Below are 22,635 nucleotides of genomic sequence, written 5' to 3'. Positions count from 1 at the left end.
ATCTTCGTCGACGCATTCATATTCTAGGTAGTACATATGAGAATTCTAATCGCAAAGAGAAATCCAAGACAGGAATTTTTAACAAAAAATATTCGTCCGATTTTAGCATAAACTTCGGATGACATTTTGAGGTAAAAGTTGTATGCCAAGGTTACGCCATTACAGAGTATAAATGAAACAATCTAATTATAAAATATTTCACTGAAAAAGACGATATGGTCATAAGACACTCATGGATGGGTTGAAGGTACGGAGAAGCAATCCAGTATAGGACTGGCAGAAACTGATACGTAGTTCCATTTGAATCTTTTCGAATGTTTGGCATTCTGGAATTTTCACAGTTGGCCACAGCGAATGGGAGTATTTGGGATGGTGTCAAAGTCTTATTTGAAAATTATCACACTATTGTTTCACCTTTATTTGACTAGTGACTTTATACTTCTTGTGCAACGTACCCGAGAACCCGGTCTCGCAGTGCTGTAGCGATTCTACAGTGCGTGCTATCGGCTAACATGTGACGACAACTTAGTTGATGATTTACTGCATTGCAAACAATGGTGGGCTGTCAAAGATAATCTCGTGTTTGCGGAATTTCTCAATATTCGACTATTTCGAGTGTTTGTCTCGGATACCGACTTTAGATCGGAGATGACAATTGACACTTATGGGTTCAGACACCGATAATATTTAAACAAACATCAAACAAATCTTTGCAATATTGTCTTCGGGACTTGAGAAATACGGTAGAATATTCACGTCCTACCATCACTAAATTGAGATAACAAATGGTGTCTTAATTTCAAATGCGTTTAGAAAGTCTAGATAAAGTTCTAGATATCACCGCCCAATCTTGTTTACATGTCCGGAAGAAAAGTTAGTGGTATCAAAAAGAAGCTTCCGGAACTTTCTAATGAGACCACCAAATAATAGTCAAACACAGTGATGTTGGCTTAATAATTTTTTTTTTAGTATTTTGATTCAATTACTATAAAATTGAAATCACATTTAAATCGCAACAACTTAGAGTTTATCTGGATATTTTGTGTAAAGCCTCCGCTAGTCGCCACTAATGCAAAAATTTGAGATTTGAGAAAAACAACCCCGCCACGTTTTAAAATAAATAAAATAGTAATTGTTCAGTTAGGGTTAGAAAGGATTTAAAAATTTTAATTTTCAGTGCAATCTGTATTCATAACCCAAGCATGAACTGGATAATTACTATTTTATTTTTATTTTGAACGGTGGCGGGGGTGTATTTTGTGGGGGCTTTCTACAAACGATCTGTTTATTTTACCAGTACACTATAATATGTACTGGATTATCTTCACCAAACAACCTAATAAAAATAATTGATGAAATATAGTGTACAAAGAAGTTTCAGAATATAAGCAACCACATTCTGTATACATTTCAGCAACTTAATCCATCTAACAATTTTCGAACGCAGAAGATGGTGAAAAAAATTACGCACTATTTAACCCTCAGTATCAAGTGTATCAAAACAGCGAAATTTTGGATGCTTCAGAACTGCGTATGATTTACGTAAATAGTGTGCATCAACATTGATGTGACTGCAATTATAAAATTGTACAAAATAAACAATATAATACATTGTAGCAGAAATTGCGTTGTACCGGCACGATATGGCCTACTATTTTGCGAATACATTGAAAAATAGACCACCATCCGCGTTAGCGGGGATCACTTTTTTAAGTGGATTAATACCACGTCCGCGTTTGCGCGCTGGTCAGTTAGTTTAATATTAATTTTTAATTCAAGTTAATTTATATTCAAATCTGCGACTAAGCTTTGATTATTTTTATTTAAATGAATAGCACATGCATGTGCTCACCGAGCTGGTACTATGATCTTAATTCTATATTAAAAAGAAATCGGACAAAGAAGATCTTGTGATAACACGTGAACACATAAATAGTACAGTATGCTAATTTGTAAGCTTTTTCAGTTCTTGTGCATTCCTATAATTTCACAGTCGTGAATTGTATTGCTGTTTTCTATTCTTTTACACGAATGCACCGCACACTTAAATCGGGTTATCGCAAGATTCAAACATTGTAAATGCATAAAGGCTAATTTTGAAATCGCTGTTTTGACTCATTATATCTATTCGTAAATTGTCCATAGTTGAATTTATTTTAATTTTCCCTTTATAATATATTCGGTCAATTCCTAAAATTATCAACTAGCATTTTGTCTCCAATTGAACGTATTTCCAAGCATTTGAAAAATCATGAAAACTGTTCAATTAAAGCCGCCAAAAATGCGCAACATAATTTCGGCAATATACCATGAAGATGTTCTATGTCATTTGATACATTCAAAAGTCATCAATATTCCATTATAACTATGCCTACAACCACCGCTGAGTAAATATTCTGACAATACCCGATTTACATAAATAATATGGCTCACTCAATCATTGTCAGTGACTTACTAACAATCCAATATACTTAATAAAGACATTACTTATGATCACTTTGATGGGTCTTATTTGCGTTTATGATGCGAGTAAAGTTTGTTATGGGTAATCTACTTATGTTCCGCGAACTTATAAATTTAAGGTAAATATGCAGACATCGCGAATTAAGAAAAGTATTTTTGACAAATAGATCAAGTCATTAGAGTGGCGGGTGTATAACAACACCGCCAAATGTCATTAAAATCTAATTAGTCCAGTGTATGTTTCACGAAATCGTGCTTTAATGAGGCATTCTGTCGTAAAAATGACAAACGCCCCATAGTAAAATCCAACCGCAAAAATTGTTGTCCAGAAATAAAGCTTATAAGACATCATTCAAAAATCTGGTTGTCATTATTGTAGAGAGTGGTTGAGAGGAGCGTTGCGGGCAATGCTAAGTGAAGTGTAGATTATTAGTAACTGAGTCAGTTAAACAGCTAGTCAACTGATAAGTTAACTATATACCTCTGAAATAATTTTCATTTTAAAATAATATCTCGCTCTCCTATTTTCAATTCAGTAATGTTTTCCGATTGTAATTAATTGAAAGTAATTTGAAATTGATGTTTTAATAAAACGTTGATCAACGTGATAATTTCAGTATATTACATAGGTACTGAAAATTCTGTAGAAAAATTCGAGTTTTCAGAATCTTCCCATACCAGTGCAGCCAAGCGCATGACAGTATGTAACCATAAACTGACGGATGGACAACGAGGGTGATTTTTCACCTCTCATATGCTCTGTCAAGTTTCTGTTGAAGGAAGACAAATACAGACAGTTTAATCTATTGTTGTATTTACTTAGTAAAAACAATTTATCTGACCCGTCCGAAACTCGCTTCATTTCTTACACCAATGTAATCAGGGATTTGGATCTGAGAGGCGATTCGCTCCACTGCAATGTTGATGCATTTTGCAGCTATTGCGATGCGTTTAGTGCGCCTGTTGAATGGTCATAGTCGTTTAACAACAATTCAGGCCGCTCTGAAAATTACTGCCCACTTCAACTCCGCGTGAACTCCCTTTGGAAAATATAATTGCTATATTCATCGTGTTGTGATTACCAAATCATTTGAAAAGTGCTCTCTTCATATTATTTTGTTATTAAGTAGCATGTCTAACTATAAACGACCTTAACGGTTTGTTCCGCAAATTCTCGTCCGGTGGAGAGGGACTCTTATATAACGAGGTCGAATATCAATTGTCGACTATGTATTGGTTAACGGAAGCTCTTTACAATATCAATTGTTCAAGTATTCTTGAAATGACGCAAATAATACAAATTAAAATTAAAGAAATGCGAATCGCATTTAGCCTTTTTAAACGCCATATGTCTTGTATTGGGAAACTCCTGAACCAAAAGTACATTTGTGACATCAAACAAATTTTAAAAGAAACAAAACATATATATACATTTTTCAGTTAACGTTTCCACTAACTATTCTAATAAAAAATTATCGCGTCTTTATATATGGGACCAGCTGGGCTACGGTTCATAAATCATCATTACAATGCTGTCTTTCTGTTTCCCCAAGCTTGTCAAATTCTCGCGAGTGCCGCAGAAAGGATGTTGTTCTGTAGGTATTTTTTGTTCTGGGTGATTACAGTCATAAACAAATGTATTGCTCACGCAGGTTTACTACAGAAGCAAATCTAAAACTCAACATTATGTGATCTTTTGTGAGTTATAAGGAAAATTACTGAATATTCTTTGAACACCAAAAATCGTTACAGTCAAAATTAGAACTGCGAACATGCTACTGCCAGTGTCAATACTCGAATACGAATTGGATCTATCCGTTGACCGGAACAAAAAAGACACCCGGAATGTTTATAAAAAACAGACACTACATCATGCTAACCAGGTATATTCTTTTTATTCAACTTTCTAATAAATACTTTATATTTTCTGTTGGTCAAATCAGAATTTATTCTTTCAAGCCTATTACATTGCTGAACTTACCTTATAACGGCATATATTTATTAAATCAAATTTAGTTTATTCTTAGCCTTTAACATAATCTTTTGACTATATGACTTGCGACAGAAGAACGCCATTTTAAACGTATATTATAATTATTATTTCTAAAGGCAGCACAAATTTGTTTGAACATCCGGCAACTCCAGTTCAAGTTTCGAGGTGATATTCCGTAATTATATTACGAGCACGACTGGCGCCATTTTGCTGGAATGGTGGACATCTTTTATTCTATCATGAAGAAACATTACAAAATGTTAGGAAATATTCCATGAATACGGTTTATCTTCATTTCACCTGAATTATCACAAATTTTTTTTTCTTTGAAAAAGTTAGTCATTGTAAATGGTTTGACAGCAAACTCTCATATGTTCACGGTATCTTCTTGATTGCGCAATGATCACGCACAAAGTACGGCCTATGCGCCCGTATTCTTTATATCATAGCTATTTCGCCGGCGAGAATAGTTTTGTTTATTTTCAATTTTTTTCATCTATTATCCCATGATGAATGCTTATAGTTTAATTGGTTCTAACGATAGTTCCCTTGATCTAGTCGAACTCACTACCTTTTAAGATTTCTTTCAGCAACATTTCATAAATAGTAATAAAACTTCAACCATTTGTTGAGGCAAATTTATGAGTAAAAATTCAATACGACAATTTTGTGAGAATTGTAAAAGTAGTAGTAAAAGACGCCATTTTTTAGAAAGTGGAAAAATTTAATTGCTTGTTTCATATCAAAGTCGTAGCGTAGGTATAAAATAGGTGAATTGAACTTCAATATTTTGTTTCCAATTTTTCTGTAGCCTTCACTATCGGAACAAAAAAATCCAAACGTGATGTCTGCATGTACATTTTACCACATATTAAACACATGTGGGAGTGGGTCAGAAATATATTACGATACACGTTTACGCAAATATTATCTCTGATCTCAGCTCACTATCATATTAAATAGCTGTAACACTGTTTGGTGACTTATGTAACTTGCTTGGTTATGCAATAAAAGTTTTGTTTCATATTTTTTTTAATTATTTCTCATTTATTAAGCATCTATATATATAATGTTATGGAAAGTTAGGTGTAATGTTCTCTGTAAATACTAAGTAAATTAATTAGAGTGAATAAAAATGAATTTATTCTGCGATATTCGTCAGGTAAATTTGAATTATTCATAAAAATTGCAGTACCAAATTTCAAAACCGGCACAAGTTTCTTGGACGGAGAAATTTTTTTTTAGTTTTATAAGAAAGCGACACGGCTGTGATATTTGAGTAAGGCTTACTGACGACCATGGGAGTGGCGAGCAACAGATATCAATTTTCCAAATTGCACTCAAATGGATCCGTAATTGGCCACTCAACCGAAATCTATATAGCGGCAATTTATTTTTTTCTACATTTTTGTAAAAAAGGGGAAAATAATTTGTTTGAGTCAAGTCTGAAGGTGTGCAAAGTGTGATGCGACAGCATGGCGCTAATATTTTCGAAATACGTCGCGGTTACTTCGTTGTGACAAAATTCGTGGCATAAACTGGGATGATCGCGATAATTCTACACTGGTTTTGTTTTGATATTTGTAAAGTATTTGATGTCTGTAAACAATGGATTACTGTTTCAGGCTATGCATAAGAAACTAACAACATTGCTTCAAAGCTACCGAAAAATTCGTTCATGCTGAACAAGGATTGTTTTTGCGTATGAAAATAACAATCTTTTAGTACCAGTTACAATTTTCGCCGTGGAGGAGATCTTGGGTTTACCTGATTTCATATGCCAATACACAATTTCTCATAATATATTAATAATTAATGATTTCATTTTATTCTACTGCTCCAATATCCTAGTTAAGAAACATTAAATATTATAAAGACGCATTGCTACATATGCTTTCATTCGAAACAATAGTAATAATGTGGCGTATCTATACCCCGTTTTTCCGTACTTCTTACATTTTACTCTCACGGAGTGTCATGAAGCATGCTGTGGCTTCAGGGCAGGTTGCGGTGCTCCAAAGAGTTTTATTCGTCTTGTTTGTTTTTAAACTACCTCTTCAATCTAGCCAGGCTATAATTTGACCGACAATTAGAAAAAAAAAATTGACAAATAAATTTCGCACGGTATCACATATTCCTGTCAAAATGAACAGACACTATATGCATGGGAAACTATTCATTACAGTGTACACATACAAAGTGCACAGTGAATCATCAAAAAATAAAGATTATTAGGAATAAGTTTGGCAAACATTTGAGCTGGACCTCTCTATATTTATACAACTAATATATGTATATATATATTTTTGTGTGTATATATAATATCGCATATACTGTGATCTTATTAAATATATTACATCGTTGTTAGTCTCCCTCCTTATATAGCGGCCCTTGTTGGACTACCGGTTACAAACTTGTATTCGGTTAAATTTCGTTTTTTTTAGATTCTATTTTTGCTGGAATTTGTGCACTATTGTACTTCAGTAGAATTCTTAACCTATGGAGACTGTTGTACAAAAATGTCAGCGACAGCAATGAGGAATCTGAGGTCAGGATGCAGTGGCCAGAAGTAAATAATAGACAACCAGACGTAGACAGCACACACGCGATCAGCAGCGCACAAAGACGGCTGTCGATTTATTTCGCATTTGACGTGGGCAGCTCTCACCAATGATGGATGGGCTTTTTGTAATGCTTGTGATCATGGTACAACAGATTTGACCGGCCGGTAAACCATCACAAAGTAGTAGTGTATAGAGCGAGTATTATGATATAAAGAGTTTGTAGTGGACCATGGGATACTTCAAAGTGATGTTTTATTACAATATTTCGCTTTAGTTTGAGAATCGAAGGTAGCAAGACTTACGTGATACTGTTATAGTTGTTTAGACGCAGTTTCCACCAACATTTTTTGATGGATCTATATATTTGACAAACTAGGAGAACACGTAACCTATTTTCACAACTTAGAAACTTGAGTGAGATGACGCGAAAAATATATCATGAGTTTCGCGAATATAAAAAGTGAAATATGTGTGGGACACAAACTTTTTAAAATTGGTTTCATTAAAACGTGAATAAAATTCATTATGTTTGACTTCTGAAAGTTTTCGAAATACCATCAGAAAAAACCCCAAATTTTTAAAAAATAATGCTGTAAAATAATTTCAAACAACGCTCCCTCGCTATTTTTTTTGTTTTGAGCTCCTCTTTTGAATATCACACCCAATTTTTTCAAACACGCAGACTAGGGTTACACCCTCTTTGGGGATCACTGCTAACGGAGGGTCACAGTTCAGATTCTCATTAAAATGTGCAAACCTTATCTCGTTTGTTTTCTTATTTTTAGTAGTTGTGCAAATTTCAAAATAACCCCAAGTTAATTATACATAATACAACATTACCACTATCAAAAGTTCGTTAGGAAATCAGAATTTAGTTAAAACGAAGGGGGTGAGTTATTCTTCAACGTGATTGATTGCTACTACATCAAATGTTTGATAAAAATGAATTTTGATTTCCGTTGTTTTAAATACCAACTTCAATCCAAAGCGATAGGTCCACGCTTCCTTGTCAACAAATTTTCTAGACTTAAAGTGTTCGGCAATGTCATAGTTTACTATTATTTTTCTTTATAGTGTGACGTAATATGAATCATGGGATGTTACTAACAAGTGTATGATTGTCGTACCTACTAATGTGCCGTATCAAACTTTTTGAGTGGTTTTCAAAGTTAAAAAGATGACCAGTTATAAAACAAGGCTAAATGTTACCGACTTCCACATAAATTTGCTTCCGCTCATATAAGTAGAGATAAATAGATAATGTCAAAAGTTTTTGAAGCACTTAATGAAGTTTATGATGAACTTATCGATTGTCAAGCATTTGTTTTAAGTCAAAACAGTTTGCGCTTGCTTTGTTGTCACTAATCCTATTGGGTCATGCTCACGCCGAGAAATTTGACTGTTTACGCCTCAGGCATAAACTCAGACGAATTTCTTCGTCAAAGATGCTTCATCTTATTTAAAATGCGGAATAAAAAATTTCATAAAATGTATTGTGGAATGAAATGTAACAAAATTCACTTTGCTTACTCTTATTGTGGTTAAAATATTTCGTGTTTTGGCGAGACTATGTTGCATATACTTTATCATAAAACGGTTTGGTAACGCGGAAAATCACCCAACTCATTTTAGCGCGTAAATCGAAATAAAATAAATCCATGAAATACTCGAATTTGAACTAAAATTAGCAAATTCATACATTTTAATGGAAAAATATAAATAATACTAACAATGTCTAACAAAAAGTCAAAATTCAATCATTTCTAATAGCAGAGATAGATGAGAGGAACAAGTATCGGCAATTTATTAATGTGGTGAGATATATCTGTTAGGAGAATTTTCAGACTCTTATCGGTGAAAGGTTGTTACCAAATTATTTATTTTTTTCTATACAATCCAGATACAAACATTATATCGCTTACTTTTTTTTAATAAGAGCCATTTCTATTAAATTTACTAAACAAGAAAAAAAACAATTCGGACTGAATTTTACCTCCGAAGAATGAGAGATACCGCGCTGATATGTTTTAATGGAAATTCCGAGACATCGTTTTCATCCTTAGCGCGTCAGTAAATAGCAAACAAATATTCGGTGGTATCGTTAACATAGGCGTAGACTCAAACCAATTATCTTTATTGTCGCAAGTATTTATTTGCTTAAAAACCATCGGTTGTGTAAATCTTAAAGCTTCATCGATTTTTATATCTATGAAACCCGATAAATTTCAAAAAAGAAATTTATGGCACTCGCTCATGACAAGAGTAGTTCGGATTTCTTTGAAAAGAAAACTTTGACTTGATGTAGATTGAATATCATACCTTGTCCAAGAATATTAAAAGCCCGCGCGCTGAATATTCGCTGTCCAGTCCATATACCCTTGACTGATGAATAGAACAAAATGGCGGATATCTGGCATTTTACAAGCGCCATAACCCGACAGTGCAAGCAAATGTAATAGGTACGATAGTTGCGGAACCCTGTATGTGTACATACGCGATGGTTATCTCCCACAAGAATATATGAACTAGTCATAACTTCAATTACAGGTATTTGATAAACGTATATGCCGGAGAAGGCAAGGAAGCATTGCTCAGATAAGAGAATCGGGTTACATAAAGATAACAAGCGATAGCTACCCAAAGACTTGACTGGAAATATGCAGATATCATGACATCAGTTAGAGAAACGGGATTTATAAATTCGCAGCCGAGTTTGGCGGAGTGTCTGACGCTTCTTCCGCCGGCAGTTCCACAAATTAAAAACGGCGGAGACGACTCTAACAACAGGGGTCAAGACTATGAGAATAGTTCTTCCACTTCAAACTCCTCAAATCAAGAAAGTTTTCCCGAAAGTGACGCCGCTGAAAATTCAACTTCACAAGTATCGAATATAAATACTTCAAAATCAGAAAGTGAATACATACGGACAAACAAACCTTGTGAAATGCAGAAGCTATCTCCGACTTCGTTCGCGGATTCGGGGGAAACGCCGAACAACTACCACGCACTGAGTAACTCGTTTCAGGCACGAGCGAATATTGCGGACAAAGTCACCATGCCAAATGATGTCAACGATATTCCCCCTCGGAGAGAGTATCCTTTATCTTTAAATGGTCCGCATCATCCAGTATGCTACGACAGGACAATGTCAAATCCTGGCAATAAACTTCCCATATCTGATTATCCATATCAAGGATATGGTGGGCCGGACGATGTACCTCCAAATGGTGTAAACATTATGCCAGGCTCAAGAAATATACTATTGCCAAATGGAACTAAACCAAATCAGGCGGAACACGAATATATATCACGATCACAGTACTACACTAATGAGCCGAATCACCATATGTCGCAGAATAATGGAAACAATCCAATGAGATATATGGCGCAAGGTCATTGTGACTCAAGCATGTCTAGTGAACAATTTGCCAACAATATGAATCCCCCAGGAATGTACAGCGATCCGTCTATGGGTCCTCATTATGGTAATATGGAACAACCTCCAACCAGTAGCATGTTTTCAGATTATCCATCCTATCTCAACAATAGGCACCCGGATTATCCGTGGATGAGAGAAAAGAAAGCTGGAAAGAAACAACAGGAGACGAGAAGTAAGTTTGCAAGACTGCCTATTGCTAAGAATTTTTAAGGCGTTTTTAAATGAAAACTCGCAAAAACGGAGTCAATCTTTGGACTATGATTGTAGTTAGACCCATTTAAGACTGATATATAGTTTTCTATGTTGTTGCTGGTGAACTGGATATACCCTTGGTAACGCTTTTGTAATTAGAATAACACTTCGTCCAGAATATATTCTGATTTTTATTGGAACAAAAATGAAACGGTTGACAACAGGAAATGAACTAAAATATAAACAAGATCAAAATAGACAGTGTTGAAAATTCAGAATGCATGTGATATGACATCATATAAATAAGTACCAGTAAATATAACAAGGACTACACTCTATAGATGTAAAATCAAGAAGACTGTTTGAATATGATTTAAATATTATTTGGCGTAAAAGAAACGAAATATGCAATGTGATATCTCCTCTAAAGGTAGTTATTTAGCCTGTCGCCATTTTGAGTAGAGCAACTGTATCGCAATAATTTTTTGTCGCTCTTACCTACAAATAATTCTTTCCGGTAGCTTAAATAGTTATGTTAGGCATTTATTTACATACAAAAGTTATTTGCAAAATGAGAGGTGTTGTGTTTTAAACGTGCTTATTTCCTAACTATATCAAAAATGCTAATTTCTGTTCATAGAATTATCCCCTTTCATTTTATAGTATCAGGGTGTCGCAAAATCCGACGTGTGTACACAATATATATCCATTTAGCGGTACCGCATATTAAATTCATGTCAACAAAGCGTTATATTTGAGCGCTGGAAAACAAGACTTGAATGTAGTACATAACAAAACTAATTCCTATGAAGCATTTTTTAATGTTTTCAAAATCCTTGATTTTTTATTTAAATGGCTCTGCTATGTTTGACACTATTAGGCACAGCATGAAGCATTGCAGTTATTGTACACTTTCAGCACATGAAGCGAACGCAAGGAAGCTCAAATTTTGTAACATATGCGTGTATGTGTGTGGCTAAAAACGACCGTACCTTTGACGAACTTGAGAGCCACGCCAAGGGTCATTCCACTTGATCTGAGCTCCCACGTACAATTGACGCTTGGTACAAAGCAATTGCTCGCATGGAAGGTTCGCCGACCTATACAAAAGTCTGAAACATGAGTCATAGAATTTCGTAAAGAATGTTATCTTACCGCTACAATTGTTAAACTTGGCTACCGATGCCGTTTTCGTTTGTTGGTACCATGCAGAGCAAAAGGTTTTAAGGACATAAAGATTCACACTCATATAGAAGATTTGTATTTTTGATGTTTTTGCTGTAAATTATGTGGATGAATAGCTGTAATGTTTCGTTTTGCAGTTTTGCAACGATCAAACCATTTTAGTTTATATATGATGTCATAAGTCAAGGTATAGAATCACCCTATTCGAATTATTTAATTTGAGTTTTTAACTTTCGCCCACTGGAAGAATATTCTCAAAGCGCGATAAGACGTTCTTTCGCTCTACGCATGTACTCTGAAGCACGCTCTGAGGCGTTACGGCGCTATTCAATGAGTGTAGCTGCTCAACGAAAGAGCAAAATTATTAGCAACTCACGCGACACTGTTGCCCGGTATTAGCTTAAAGTTAAACTGTAATCACATGTTGTTTGTAGGCCCCCCTTCCTAAAGTACGCAATGTTCATGCAAATTCTATTTGCGTAGTTAACAAAATTATCATTATTCATATTTTACTTTAGCCTCCTATTTCGCCCTTATCCATATTTCTGGCTGTTTTTTTTTTTTTTTTTGAAAAATGCTAAAACCCCTTTATCTATTGCTAAGATGGTTTGGTCGTCTCAATCACTACTTGAATGACCTCATCAATAGAGGGTCATATAGACAGCTATACTTATTTTGGGTCACGTTCGGTACTATCATCAAATTTCTTTCAGATTTATAGCTGAAGCGTCGTATAGAATTGAAACAAATGGTTTGAAAAAAGGCCTCAATTCTTCAGACAAAACTTCTGAAAATTAGAAATATCTCCAGTTGCATAAATTTTCAGCTTGAATTTTAATTTTTATACGATTTCACAGAACTTTTGAAGTTTGTATACAGTTTTAATTTAATCTCTACCAGTTAAACCACTGTCAACAAACAATAGGTAATAAAGTGACAGTAGAGTGATTGTGTTGAAAATTATTTGATAATTTAATTGACGTAGAAAACGCCACGCATACACATACAATTCAAGGATAATATATTCAAATCAAAATTTTTATGTTTATTTATATTTTTTAAGTTATGTTGTCTTGTTGAGAAAGGTGCCTTATAAATCTCAAACGTAGGAATTTGGTGTGTCAAGACAGCAAAAATACGAGATAGTAAACAACCGGAGTAAAATTCTTTCGAGATTGGCACTGATGTTGCGACTCGTTTAATTACCTGCTGAAGTGCTACTGACAATTGTAATAAATTGCTGTATTACGTGATCAACATGAAAAAAATGACTAAAATGGCGATGATAATATATTGCTACCAAGCTTGATGACAAATATGTGTTTACCCAGTAAAACAATGTGTCGAGAATACACATCAAATGTTTAATTTCCATCGACCAACACGAGCAGAGAAATAAAATGGTAACACACAGTCTTTTCGCGTTACACAGTTTGCTCAATTCGCGTTTGCGCATGGCTAATGCTATATCGCCCCTGTCGTTATTTATCATTCTACCAATTTAAGACTAATAATCCATCTAACATAATATGTTTTATGTGGAACAATAAATTGATGGTCCTCAAAAAGTGAGGTCCGTGTAGTTTAACGTTAAACATACATGCACAAATTGAAATCGTTATCAATATGCCGCTCATATTTTAAGATGCAAATGATGGTATATTTGGCTGAACCTTTGAGTTGAAAAAAGACAAGCTGCACCATTATATATATATTTACTATGAAAATACTTCAAAGGTTTTGTTTTTTTCTCGCAAAATGTCATACTGATGATAAGAACAAGAATTAAAATAATTTTCCCCACTCAGTCCACACAACTCTAACGATAAGAAGTCAAATGCAAATATTTGTTTGTGACACCTATCGATATAGCGCAGGTGTTGGCCTTCTATAAATGTTTTCGTCATTTCGAAACAATGACCCCGCAGTATCGCAAAATTCGATAAAAACAAAGAACGTTTCGTGTACATAGCTTTCAAATTGGTATGATGTCGACGCCTTCCCTCTTGGTTCTTCGATGCTGTTTCCAACGCCTGAATATTACAGTTCAAAACTTTGCTAAGGAGATCTTGAACACGGGTTTGCGACCGAAATTACTATGAAATTAAAATATGGCCTTGTAACTTAGTAAATGAAATAATGTGTAATAACATTTTTCACTTCTATAACATCTCTGTATGTTAGTTTTGTATTGTATATATGCCTAGGCTGAAATGCCTCACAAATACCAGCAGGGTGAAACGTAAAATTCACTTTTGCGTGTCGCAGCAGCAGTCATTCAGCAGTCGGTATTTGGTACCACATCAGCCTCACGCCAATTTTTTTTTTCGCTTGGGTGAGTCTCGACAATATGAACGACCAAGATCGGTTGTACACTTTGAAAAATGAAATCACTTTCAGTGGTCTTTTTTGTCACGCTTTGTTTACATTTATACCTTGTCGCATCATCGCTTTTTAGGCTATAATTTGGCGCATTCACCGTGTAGGTTTTGTCAACATATACCCATGATACGAGTGCGAATATCGGAAAACAATTCTCTTTATTTCGCATGAAAAAAATATGATAATATTTATCTAATTTTACCAAAAATTTCAGGCTAAAGTTTTTAAGTAATAGTAAATATATATCGAAATTGCAAATGAATAAATTTGCGTGCGTTAACTAAATGAAAAGCAGAGGATACAAATTGTTATTACAAAGTTGATACGGTATAGCAATGGAGTCCCAAAGTGGTTGTGGCATGACTCGTTTATTGAAAGAAATTGCACGTTCTTGCCATAAATCCGTAATCAGACAACATCAACAAGCGTGAAGTATAATCCTATTAAATCAAAGCAGATCGTGAGCAACTGTACACATGCGCACACCGTGCTCATTTTTTTAGCTAGGTAAGCTTGTTTTTGGTTCTGTAACGATTTTACAATATTTTACATTGTCAAGCAATAAGCCACTCTGCGGTGAGACAGAGCGTGAAAGACCCTCTCTACATTCCATTTCGAATGTTTGCTCACAATAAACGACACACGATAAAATGATCTGTTTCCTTGGCGCGCGCCAATCGACATTAATACGGGATAATCCTTTTAGATTCGTCTTGATCCGTCATAAAATCCGCCCCTGATTTTGACCCATAAAATAAAACCTGAATAAATGGTATTTCTTAACTCCGTCCGCCATTTTTATCTACTTGCTTTGATTGTTCAGCGACCCAATTTTCACGAATCAATATTTAGATAATAGGTGAAACAAATTATTATTTTTTATCGATTTCTTTCATATTGTATAAGCAATGAATAGAAGAATATTTATGAGGTATAACTTACTCACGCTTCTTCGGGAAACCGCCCGTTCGAAGAAAGTTCTGCATGTCATCATGACCATGAACTGTAGTTAAAGTATTCTGTTAAAAAACTGGCTGAATAATTGATGATATTCTTTACACGCCATGCAGTGTTTTCTTTGTTAGTTTATTATCTGGCAAATTTTATAAATTGAATTTGGCATGTGTTAATAGACCAAATCCTACAACAGAATAATACTTTCGACATTTTTAAATCAGACCCCAAGTAAAATGTATAATAATCAATCAATATAGATTTGGTAAAAGTGTTCGCATGCCATTTTCTGATTCTTTTGTATAATATTTGTTATACTAACACTCGCCAGCAAACGTGCTATTGTTTTTTGAATAAGGCGTTACATCTATAATTTTTAGGGAGAATGTTTAATTATACTTTCAAATATAAATTTATATGTAACATATTAGTAAATGTAAATTTATGATAATTGTGATTGAACGTATATGGGTGTGACTATTTTGTTGTAATTCGAAAAAAAATTCTAGGTGCTGTTATTGGTTACAAAATACATGCAGATTATGTGGAAATTTGTACGAGAACTTAGCATAATCGCTATCAATGCACAAAATGAAAAAATTTAAACATAAAATAATGCAAACCAATTATAAATCGCAATAATATGTGGAATATTTCAATAAGCCAACCCCAAAAAATTGCTCCTCTACCATCGTAAATGACAGTAACATTTTCTAAGAAAATGAGAAATGTATATATACTTAATACCCTAACGTTTACCACACAACAATTTCATGTTGTTGAGATATAAATACGAAAACCGCTGGCGCTAATTGAAAGTGAGAAAAACAAGTAGCACAGTATGTTTCTTCGGGATGAGAAGGCAAACAAGTCTCGGCATTACAAGGTCATATGATATATCGAAGTTCGATTTCATTTTTCAACGCCAAATATGGTCAACCTGAACTTTATGTGAATGCCGTACTTTTGTAAATATCAAAATATTGATATTAACGGTAGTGGTAAATGCTACGTCATTGGAACATCCTGATAATAGTCTACTGGAATGTTACTTTACAACATTATAAAAGTACAATAGGGGAATTATCGTGTATTAAAGTGAAATCATTATCAAACATATATACATTACCTACGGAAGTTTTCGGAAAGCAAAAGATTAAACTTCCCGAGTATTGTTTATGAATAAATTGAGAAATTTGGTGTCTTCTCAGCTGTTGTGTCTGATGCAAGCTCGCCGTCTTTGGGGACAATTTGGATCAAATTAATACTCAATTTGCTGTTACTGCCGTATTAGTTCTCGCCATAAAGACAATTAAACTCGTATTAAAATCCAGTCGCCCGAGTCAGTCTAGATGTGTTGACAAGTTTAGCAACGTAAAAATGAATGATAAAAGTAATGCCGACTACACCAGCGGTATATGAACATTATTATTTTGGGCCGTTAAAAGACGTGGTTAATGGTAATCACCACAGTGTCAAGGTCACGTTCCAATGCTTTGTGGGTTGAAAGTGTTGCATGCAACAATATTGTAATGCCATTATTATTATTTAAATATTCATCAGTTCACTAGCTCAATTATTATGTGTTCATCTGTGAGATGAATAGTATTGCCCAGCCTGCTCATTGTTACATGGTCCCATTTATGGTGATGAAATATATAACATAGTTGAAGTAAAACAATCCATATCCATATTTGTAGTATTGTATTAATGAATTTATTGGTAATTTGGTATTTGTATGTGGTACCTAGATATTATTTGGACACGGGCTGTATATATGGATCGTTTTGTTATTATGTTGTTGTTGTTCTTTTCCACTTCCTTGTTAATATTTTTCCTTCTACGAAAAAATCGCTTTTCTGTTAACTACTGGGCCAATTGCTTTGAAATTATCAGAGGCTAATGATCGTACATTTCGCGAGAAGGCTTTTACTTTTATTCATTTCAAAAATGTCTTTGGGTTCTATGGAATTCGTTTTGGTATGTGATGACGTCATCGTTAGTCGTGAACACTGCTATACCAGTAGTCTACTGTGGCAGATTGCATACCTGTACTAGTTTGTTTTGGCCTACGTGTCCATCTATTTGAGAATTGCTCTCTTGTTTCATTTTAAATGATTTGGAGAAAAATAATATCATCATTGAATAAAACCTGTTACGGATATGTTTGTGCTATCGCATTTTAATAAAGTTCGCTTAGTCCGTTTCCCAATTTTGAGACATTTTAAATAAAATTAGAATTCATGGGTATTTGAAAAATAATTAAACAAAAACGACCAGGTGAAATCAATTTTATTATGTCTTCCACCTTTCCACACACTGATTCCGCAATGTCCAATATATTGTATTCCAAAAAAAATAATATTTGAGAAACCTTTTTTTTCTTAACGAGTGACTTTGGAATGAGCAATCAAAATCAAAGTAAATGATTCAGATTTGGATACGTTTGTTGGACGAAACGAGTTGTCACAGTGAGCCTTCATGGAATTTCTTGAATTATATCGTTAATCGAAAGAATGACTTCAACATATATTTTGTATGTAAATGTGCATGATTCTATATATTTGCCATTTCAGGAATTCGACCACCAGGAACATCCAGGCGACTGAGAACAGCCTATACCAACACACAGTTGTTAGAATTAGAAAAAGAATTTCACTACAACAAGTACTTATGCAGACCACGAAGAATTGAAATTGCAACATTGTTGGATCTCACTGAGAGGTAAGTGGAAATCGGTGATCATGCTATGTCGAGATTTAAATTGCAAAGTCTCGTACATCCCGACATTAGTTTTAGAGTTGACAATTTAATTACAGACAGGTATATGAGCACGTCAAAGTACTGATGTTATCTATTCCAAGAAGAACGTATAAACAGGCGGAACAGTGGACATATTGTAATGTCGGCGGAGAATTTCTCTGCGTCAGAAAATTTAAAAGTGAAATACACAAATAACAATATTGCTGATTTTGTTCATGTCTTCTGTGATTTCCCCTACATTTTCATGAAACATTTCGTGAAGCATAACTGTTTGCTTGAAACACTAGAAATTGTTAAGAACCTTGGAACTTGGGTTGAAATGGATATAGAGAAGTTTCCGAATAAAAAAACCTAACTCAAAAATATGATTATAAATCTTATTTAATCGTCACCGAGCATTAATGCAAATATTAACAAGATAGGTAACAAAGCCATTACATGATTATCTGGATTTCGTTAATTTTACAGCCGCCTTCTTATATGTAATAATATTTCAGAAACCATATATTACTTTATGTTACAGGCAAGTAAAGGTCTGGTTTCAAAATCGTCGAATGAAACACAAACGCCAACAACAACAGAATAAATCTGACGACAATAAAGACGAAAAAGACAGTGATAGCGACTACAGCGACGATACAGCTGGAGATAACTCAGAGGCGGACGATGACAACAAAGTTTGTGATGAGAACAGCGGCGGCGACGATCCAATGACAACGGAACGACAAATGAATGAGGAAGATGCCTCAGTTCCGCCCACGAAACGATCAAATAAAAAGCAAAAGAATAAAAGTAATTCGACAAAAAAGACGAAACGAAAATCAGATGATGACTGTTCAGGTGAATTACGAATGATAAGAAAGCCAAAAAATAAAGTGATGAAGTCGAAGTGTCCTACTGACACAGATAATACGTCCATCACATCATTGAATGAACCATCCGAAGAAAAGGACAAACTCAATGAAAGGAAACCATACGTAAACGGCAATAGCCCTCCGGGGTCTATTGACGACAACAATATCATTGGTGTATCAAAAGATGATGTAAAAGGATCAAATTCAGAATATGATGAAACGGCAGTTGGTACAAATCAAGCACATAATCCCGAATTTGGTGACATTCAAGCAGCATCAGAATCGAAACAAAGGGAAGAAGAAATCAGTAATTCTAACAGCATTGCATTTTCGGAGCTAGGAGATACGCAGAATGATGTTCCCAGATCATCTCCAAACTATGGTGCAACGCCTCAGTCGATGTATTTCAAACGTGGACGAAGTGCGAGTCTTTCATCTTCCCAAGAAATGAAATCGGACAGGTTTGGCGAGGCTCTCAATCCAAATATCGCTACGAATAGGAGTCCGCCAAACAAAATGTCACCAATTTTTGAAAATACCAATGAATCCTACCTACTTCCATTTGTGAATGGTTGTAATTCTAGGGCCAACACAGGTGAATCACTCGAAGACCGCCTTCATCGTTCAAAAAAATATCCTGGTGCTATGGGCGAAATGATTGATTACAATGAAAAGAACCAATTTAGGGGGCCGATACCAGTCGATAGATCGTTATCCGTTCCCGAACTTCCGTCTTTCGATCATGGTATAAGAACGATGCAATCTCCCGTATCGTTGCCATCTTCAGGTTTTCAATGTCTTTCGCAGTTTCAAGGCCAAACACCTAAGATGTACGCTTCAAATGGAGATGATTATAACAGTAGGCAAATGATGGAGATCAATTATCGAAATGGTAACACTTCTACTTCTCGACCTCACCATACGTACTTTGATAACATGCCCAGGCTCGCGGCTCCGTTGAATGACTATCAAGGTTTAGAAAGCAAGATAAATCAAGCTTCCTTATCGCCGTACTTTCGCCAAATGAGGCATGACTACTACCCTCCTCCTAACGCGCCACATATTGATATCAACAGGCGCAAATCGGGATGTTTTCCTCCTTCTGGGGGTATTTGGCCAACTAAGTCAAATTCAATAATGCGAAAATTTGACTTGAAGTCTGGCAACCGCAGTCAATTTTCTCCGGAATCAAACCCAACAACGCACAACAGATATTTGGGACAGGAATTTTATTCCCTCAATTCTATGGAATCTCGACACGTAGATGACGATTACAGCAATCCACACTATAAATTTCAAGCCCGTGCAATTGCCAGGGTTGACATTGCTCAAACAGCAGGATTGTTGAGTAGTACTCAAAAAGTGCTGGACATGTAAACAGTTTAAATATTGTTGCAGCTTATTTGAAAATGCGATATATTGAAAAACTATTTGTTGAAATAACTCATTATTTCATTGCATGTTTTGTTGAATTTGCGTCACCTCATATTTTTCAAATATTGAGATAAAAACTATAAAGAGAGATGCAGTAAAGCGTGTCTCAGCCTGTTCTAAGTTTCATTGATTCGCCAAGTTATTTAATAACGATGGATTTATACTATCTATGACATATTTTGTTTTATACCTAACGAAATGTAAAACAGTCGGTTTGAAACTTTTAAATATTTGAAAACCACTAGAACAGTACTTATGTGAATATTCGTGTATGCTTTCTCATGTCATTATTCCATGCATTAGCACATTTCATCAGTTCATATTATTTTGTAATCATATTTTATGTCGCATGCCATCTGGTGGCAATATTGATGCATTCAGAGATTGTTTCAGTAACTTTTGTTTGACAGACTACCATTTCACTTTATATTTAAGCTTTTAATTCGTTTGAAATAATTATTGTTAATTTTAAATAAAGCACTTTCATCAAAATGCATGTCTAGGCAGGTAGCATTAACATTTAGTTATGGTCTCGAATTGGCTTCAGGTTATTTCCCGCGAGTGAAAAGAGAAACTAAACTCACTACATTATAGTCTCTGATTAAAATAGCAACCATTACCTCATATAACGTAGCGGTTATTGGCTGCATTACTGGAATATGACTTGTGCAGTTCAAAAACTGCACAACTACGAAACTCTCGAGAAGTGAAGATAACATGATTAATGATTTGTAAATGCTGGCGACCAGACCACAAAACTGATAATCTGTAAAACGAGAATATCGGTCAGAGACCGAAGACTTATCGATCGAAAGTTAGGGGATCCCCCAAAACAGCGCTCTTATTCCATAGTGACACCTTGTGTCCCATCACTAATTAATTAATAACTCGCTAATTATACGACATAATTCGCTCAATAGGCTTCTGGTCCGAGATAAGATGAATGCACATGCAAAATCTGGAGCAGATTCAATCTCGCTTTCGTGAGATATCGCGTGCATCTAACAGACAAACAGACATACAGACAGACAAATACCTATCAACATACTTACCGATTAAAATCGATAAGTAATAATGCAACTACTTTTATTGTACGAGAGCAAGATCAAAAAGGTATAGCATTCAAAACGCATATTTCAGTACACCAGTGCAGATACAATACGACAGATCGGATATGTGATATATTTACAAAGTTTCGACTCCAACTGTTGTTACATTCCTAACTTGTATTCTATTTATTAGAAACATACTTTTTGCCTCAATCCCCTTAAAACTTCATGTAACTATGATTCATGTGCCCAAAGTTCTTGAGCTCCACGTTTCCTTACCCTTTGTCACGACCGACAATAGTTGTTAGGCGGGTATTCAAATTATAAGCAGTATCGTAGCGCCGTATAGAGGTTACCATTCTGTCGGGATACGCATGATAACTAGTTACTTCATGAAGTAATCCAAATGCTATTTAGATGATTAACAAATCGCTTCCGTAATGTCTACTTGAATCTCAACAAAGATACGTGTTTTGAAAACTCACTTTATACCCATTATGCTCGTGCCCCAAAGATATTCTGGACGCGAGATAAAAGAGAAAGTCACATATGCGGACCTAAAGGTCTAAGAAGCTATAATTTTACGCATACCCGGAAGAAACGGAGGGAATCTCAGTTCGCCGTATGAATAGTCGGAAGCTCGCAAAAAAAAACGATTCGACAAGCTCGCAATTACACGATAAATTGACGTCATCAATTTTGAGTTCCCTTCCGAAGACTGAATACTACGCAGCTTAGATTATTACTGTAAGTTAATGACCTCATAATATAAAGTCAATAATGGATTTATAAACATTTGCAATAGGTTACAGTTACAGTATATACAAAATGTTAATGCAAGTCATGCGAGGTTTATCAAAACATAAATGATGGCCATTGTCGAGATGCAACCTCGACAGTTTACGAGATGGTTGGGAGATTTTTACTGAAAAGAGCAATGCCCAAATATATGGACACGAAAGTCAAGTCAACAGGGGGCACTCGTTACGCAAGTGTATTAGATAATGATTAAAATTGGGAAAAAAGCTAATACGGTCACATCTCTCATTTATTACCATAATATCAGGAAGCTTGACGCCCTATAAGTTTTAGTAGTTTAAGACCACGCTGTTGATACTCTGGTGGGCATAGCACATAGGGGTGCAACATACGTCTTGCGGAACTTAGTTACGTACCCCTAATTGGTATCCATTTTAAATGCTTTATACAATTTTAACGGCAACATCGGCATTTTATACTTTGCTGTACGTAACTACATCATACTGGGATGAAAATTCATATGACAAGAATCCAACATCGTGATATTTTTTTATCGGTGCGGTGTTGTGAATAAAAAATTATAAAAAAAAATGTCTTCCAATAA

At 35.0% G+C, this 22,635-nt stretch overlaps 1 protein-coding gene across 1 annotated transcript; it reads left to right on the top strand.

The window, feature by feature from the left end:
• The first annotated feature begins 4,080 nt into the window (after positions 1-4,080).
• Positions 4,081-20,707, top strand: LOC120343357 (uncharacterized). Its single transcript, XM_039412509.2, has 4 exons — positions 4,081-4,346; positions 9,568-10,631; positions 17,749-17,896; positions 18,459-20,707. The coding sequence occupies exons 2-4, from the start codon at positions 9,689-9,691 to the stop codon at positions 20,164-20,166; spliced, it is 2,799 nt and encodes a 932-aa protein (XP_039268443.2). The 5' UTR covers positions 4,081-4,346; positions 9,568-9,688; the 3' UTR covers positions 20,167-20,707.
• Positions 20,708-22,635: the final 1,928 nt, after the last annotated feature.

This window comes from Styela clava, chromosome 3, assembly GCF_964204865.1.
Source record: "Styela clava chromosome 3, kaStyClav1.hap1.2, whole genome shotgun sequence".
Classification (NCBI taxonomy): domain Eukaryota; kingdom Metazoa; phylum Chordata; class Ascidiacea; order Stolidobranchia; family Styelidae; genus Styela; species Styela clava.
The sequence above is the reverse complement of the archived record's forward strand: the minus strand, read 5'-3'. Positions and strand labels throughout refer to the sequence as shown.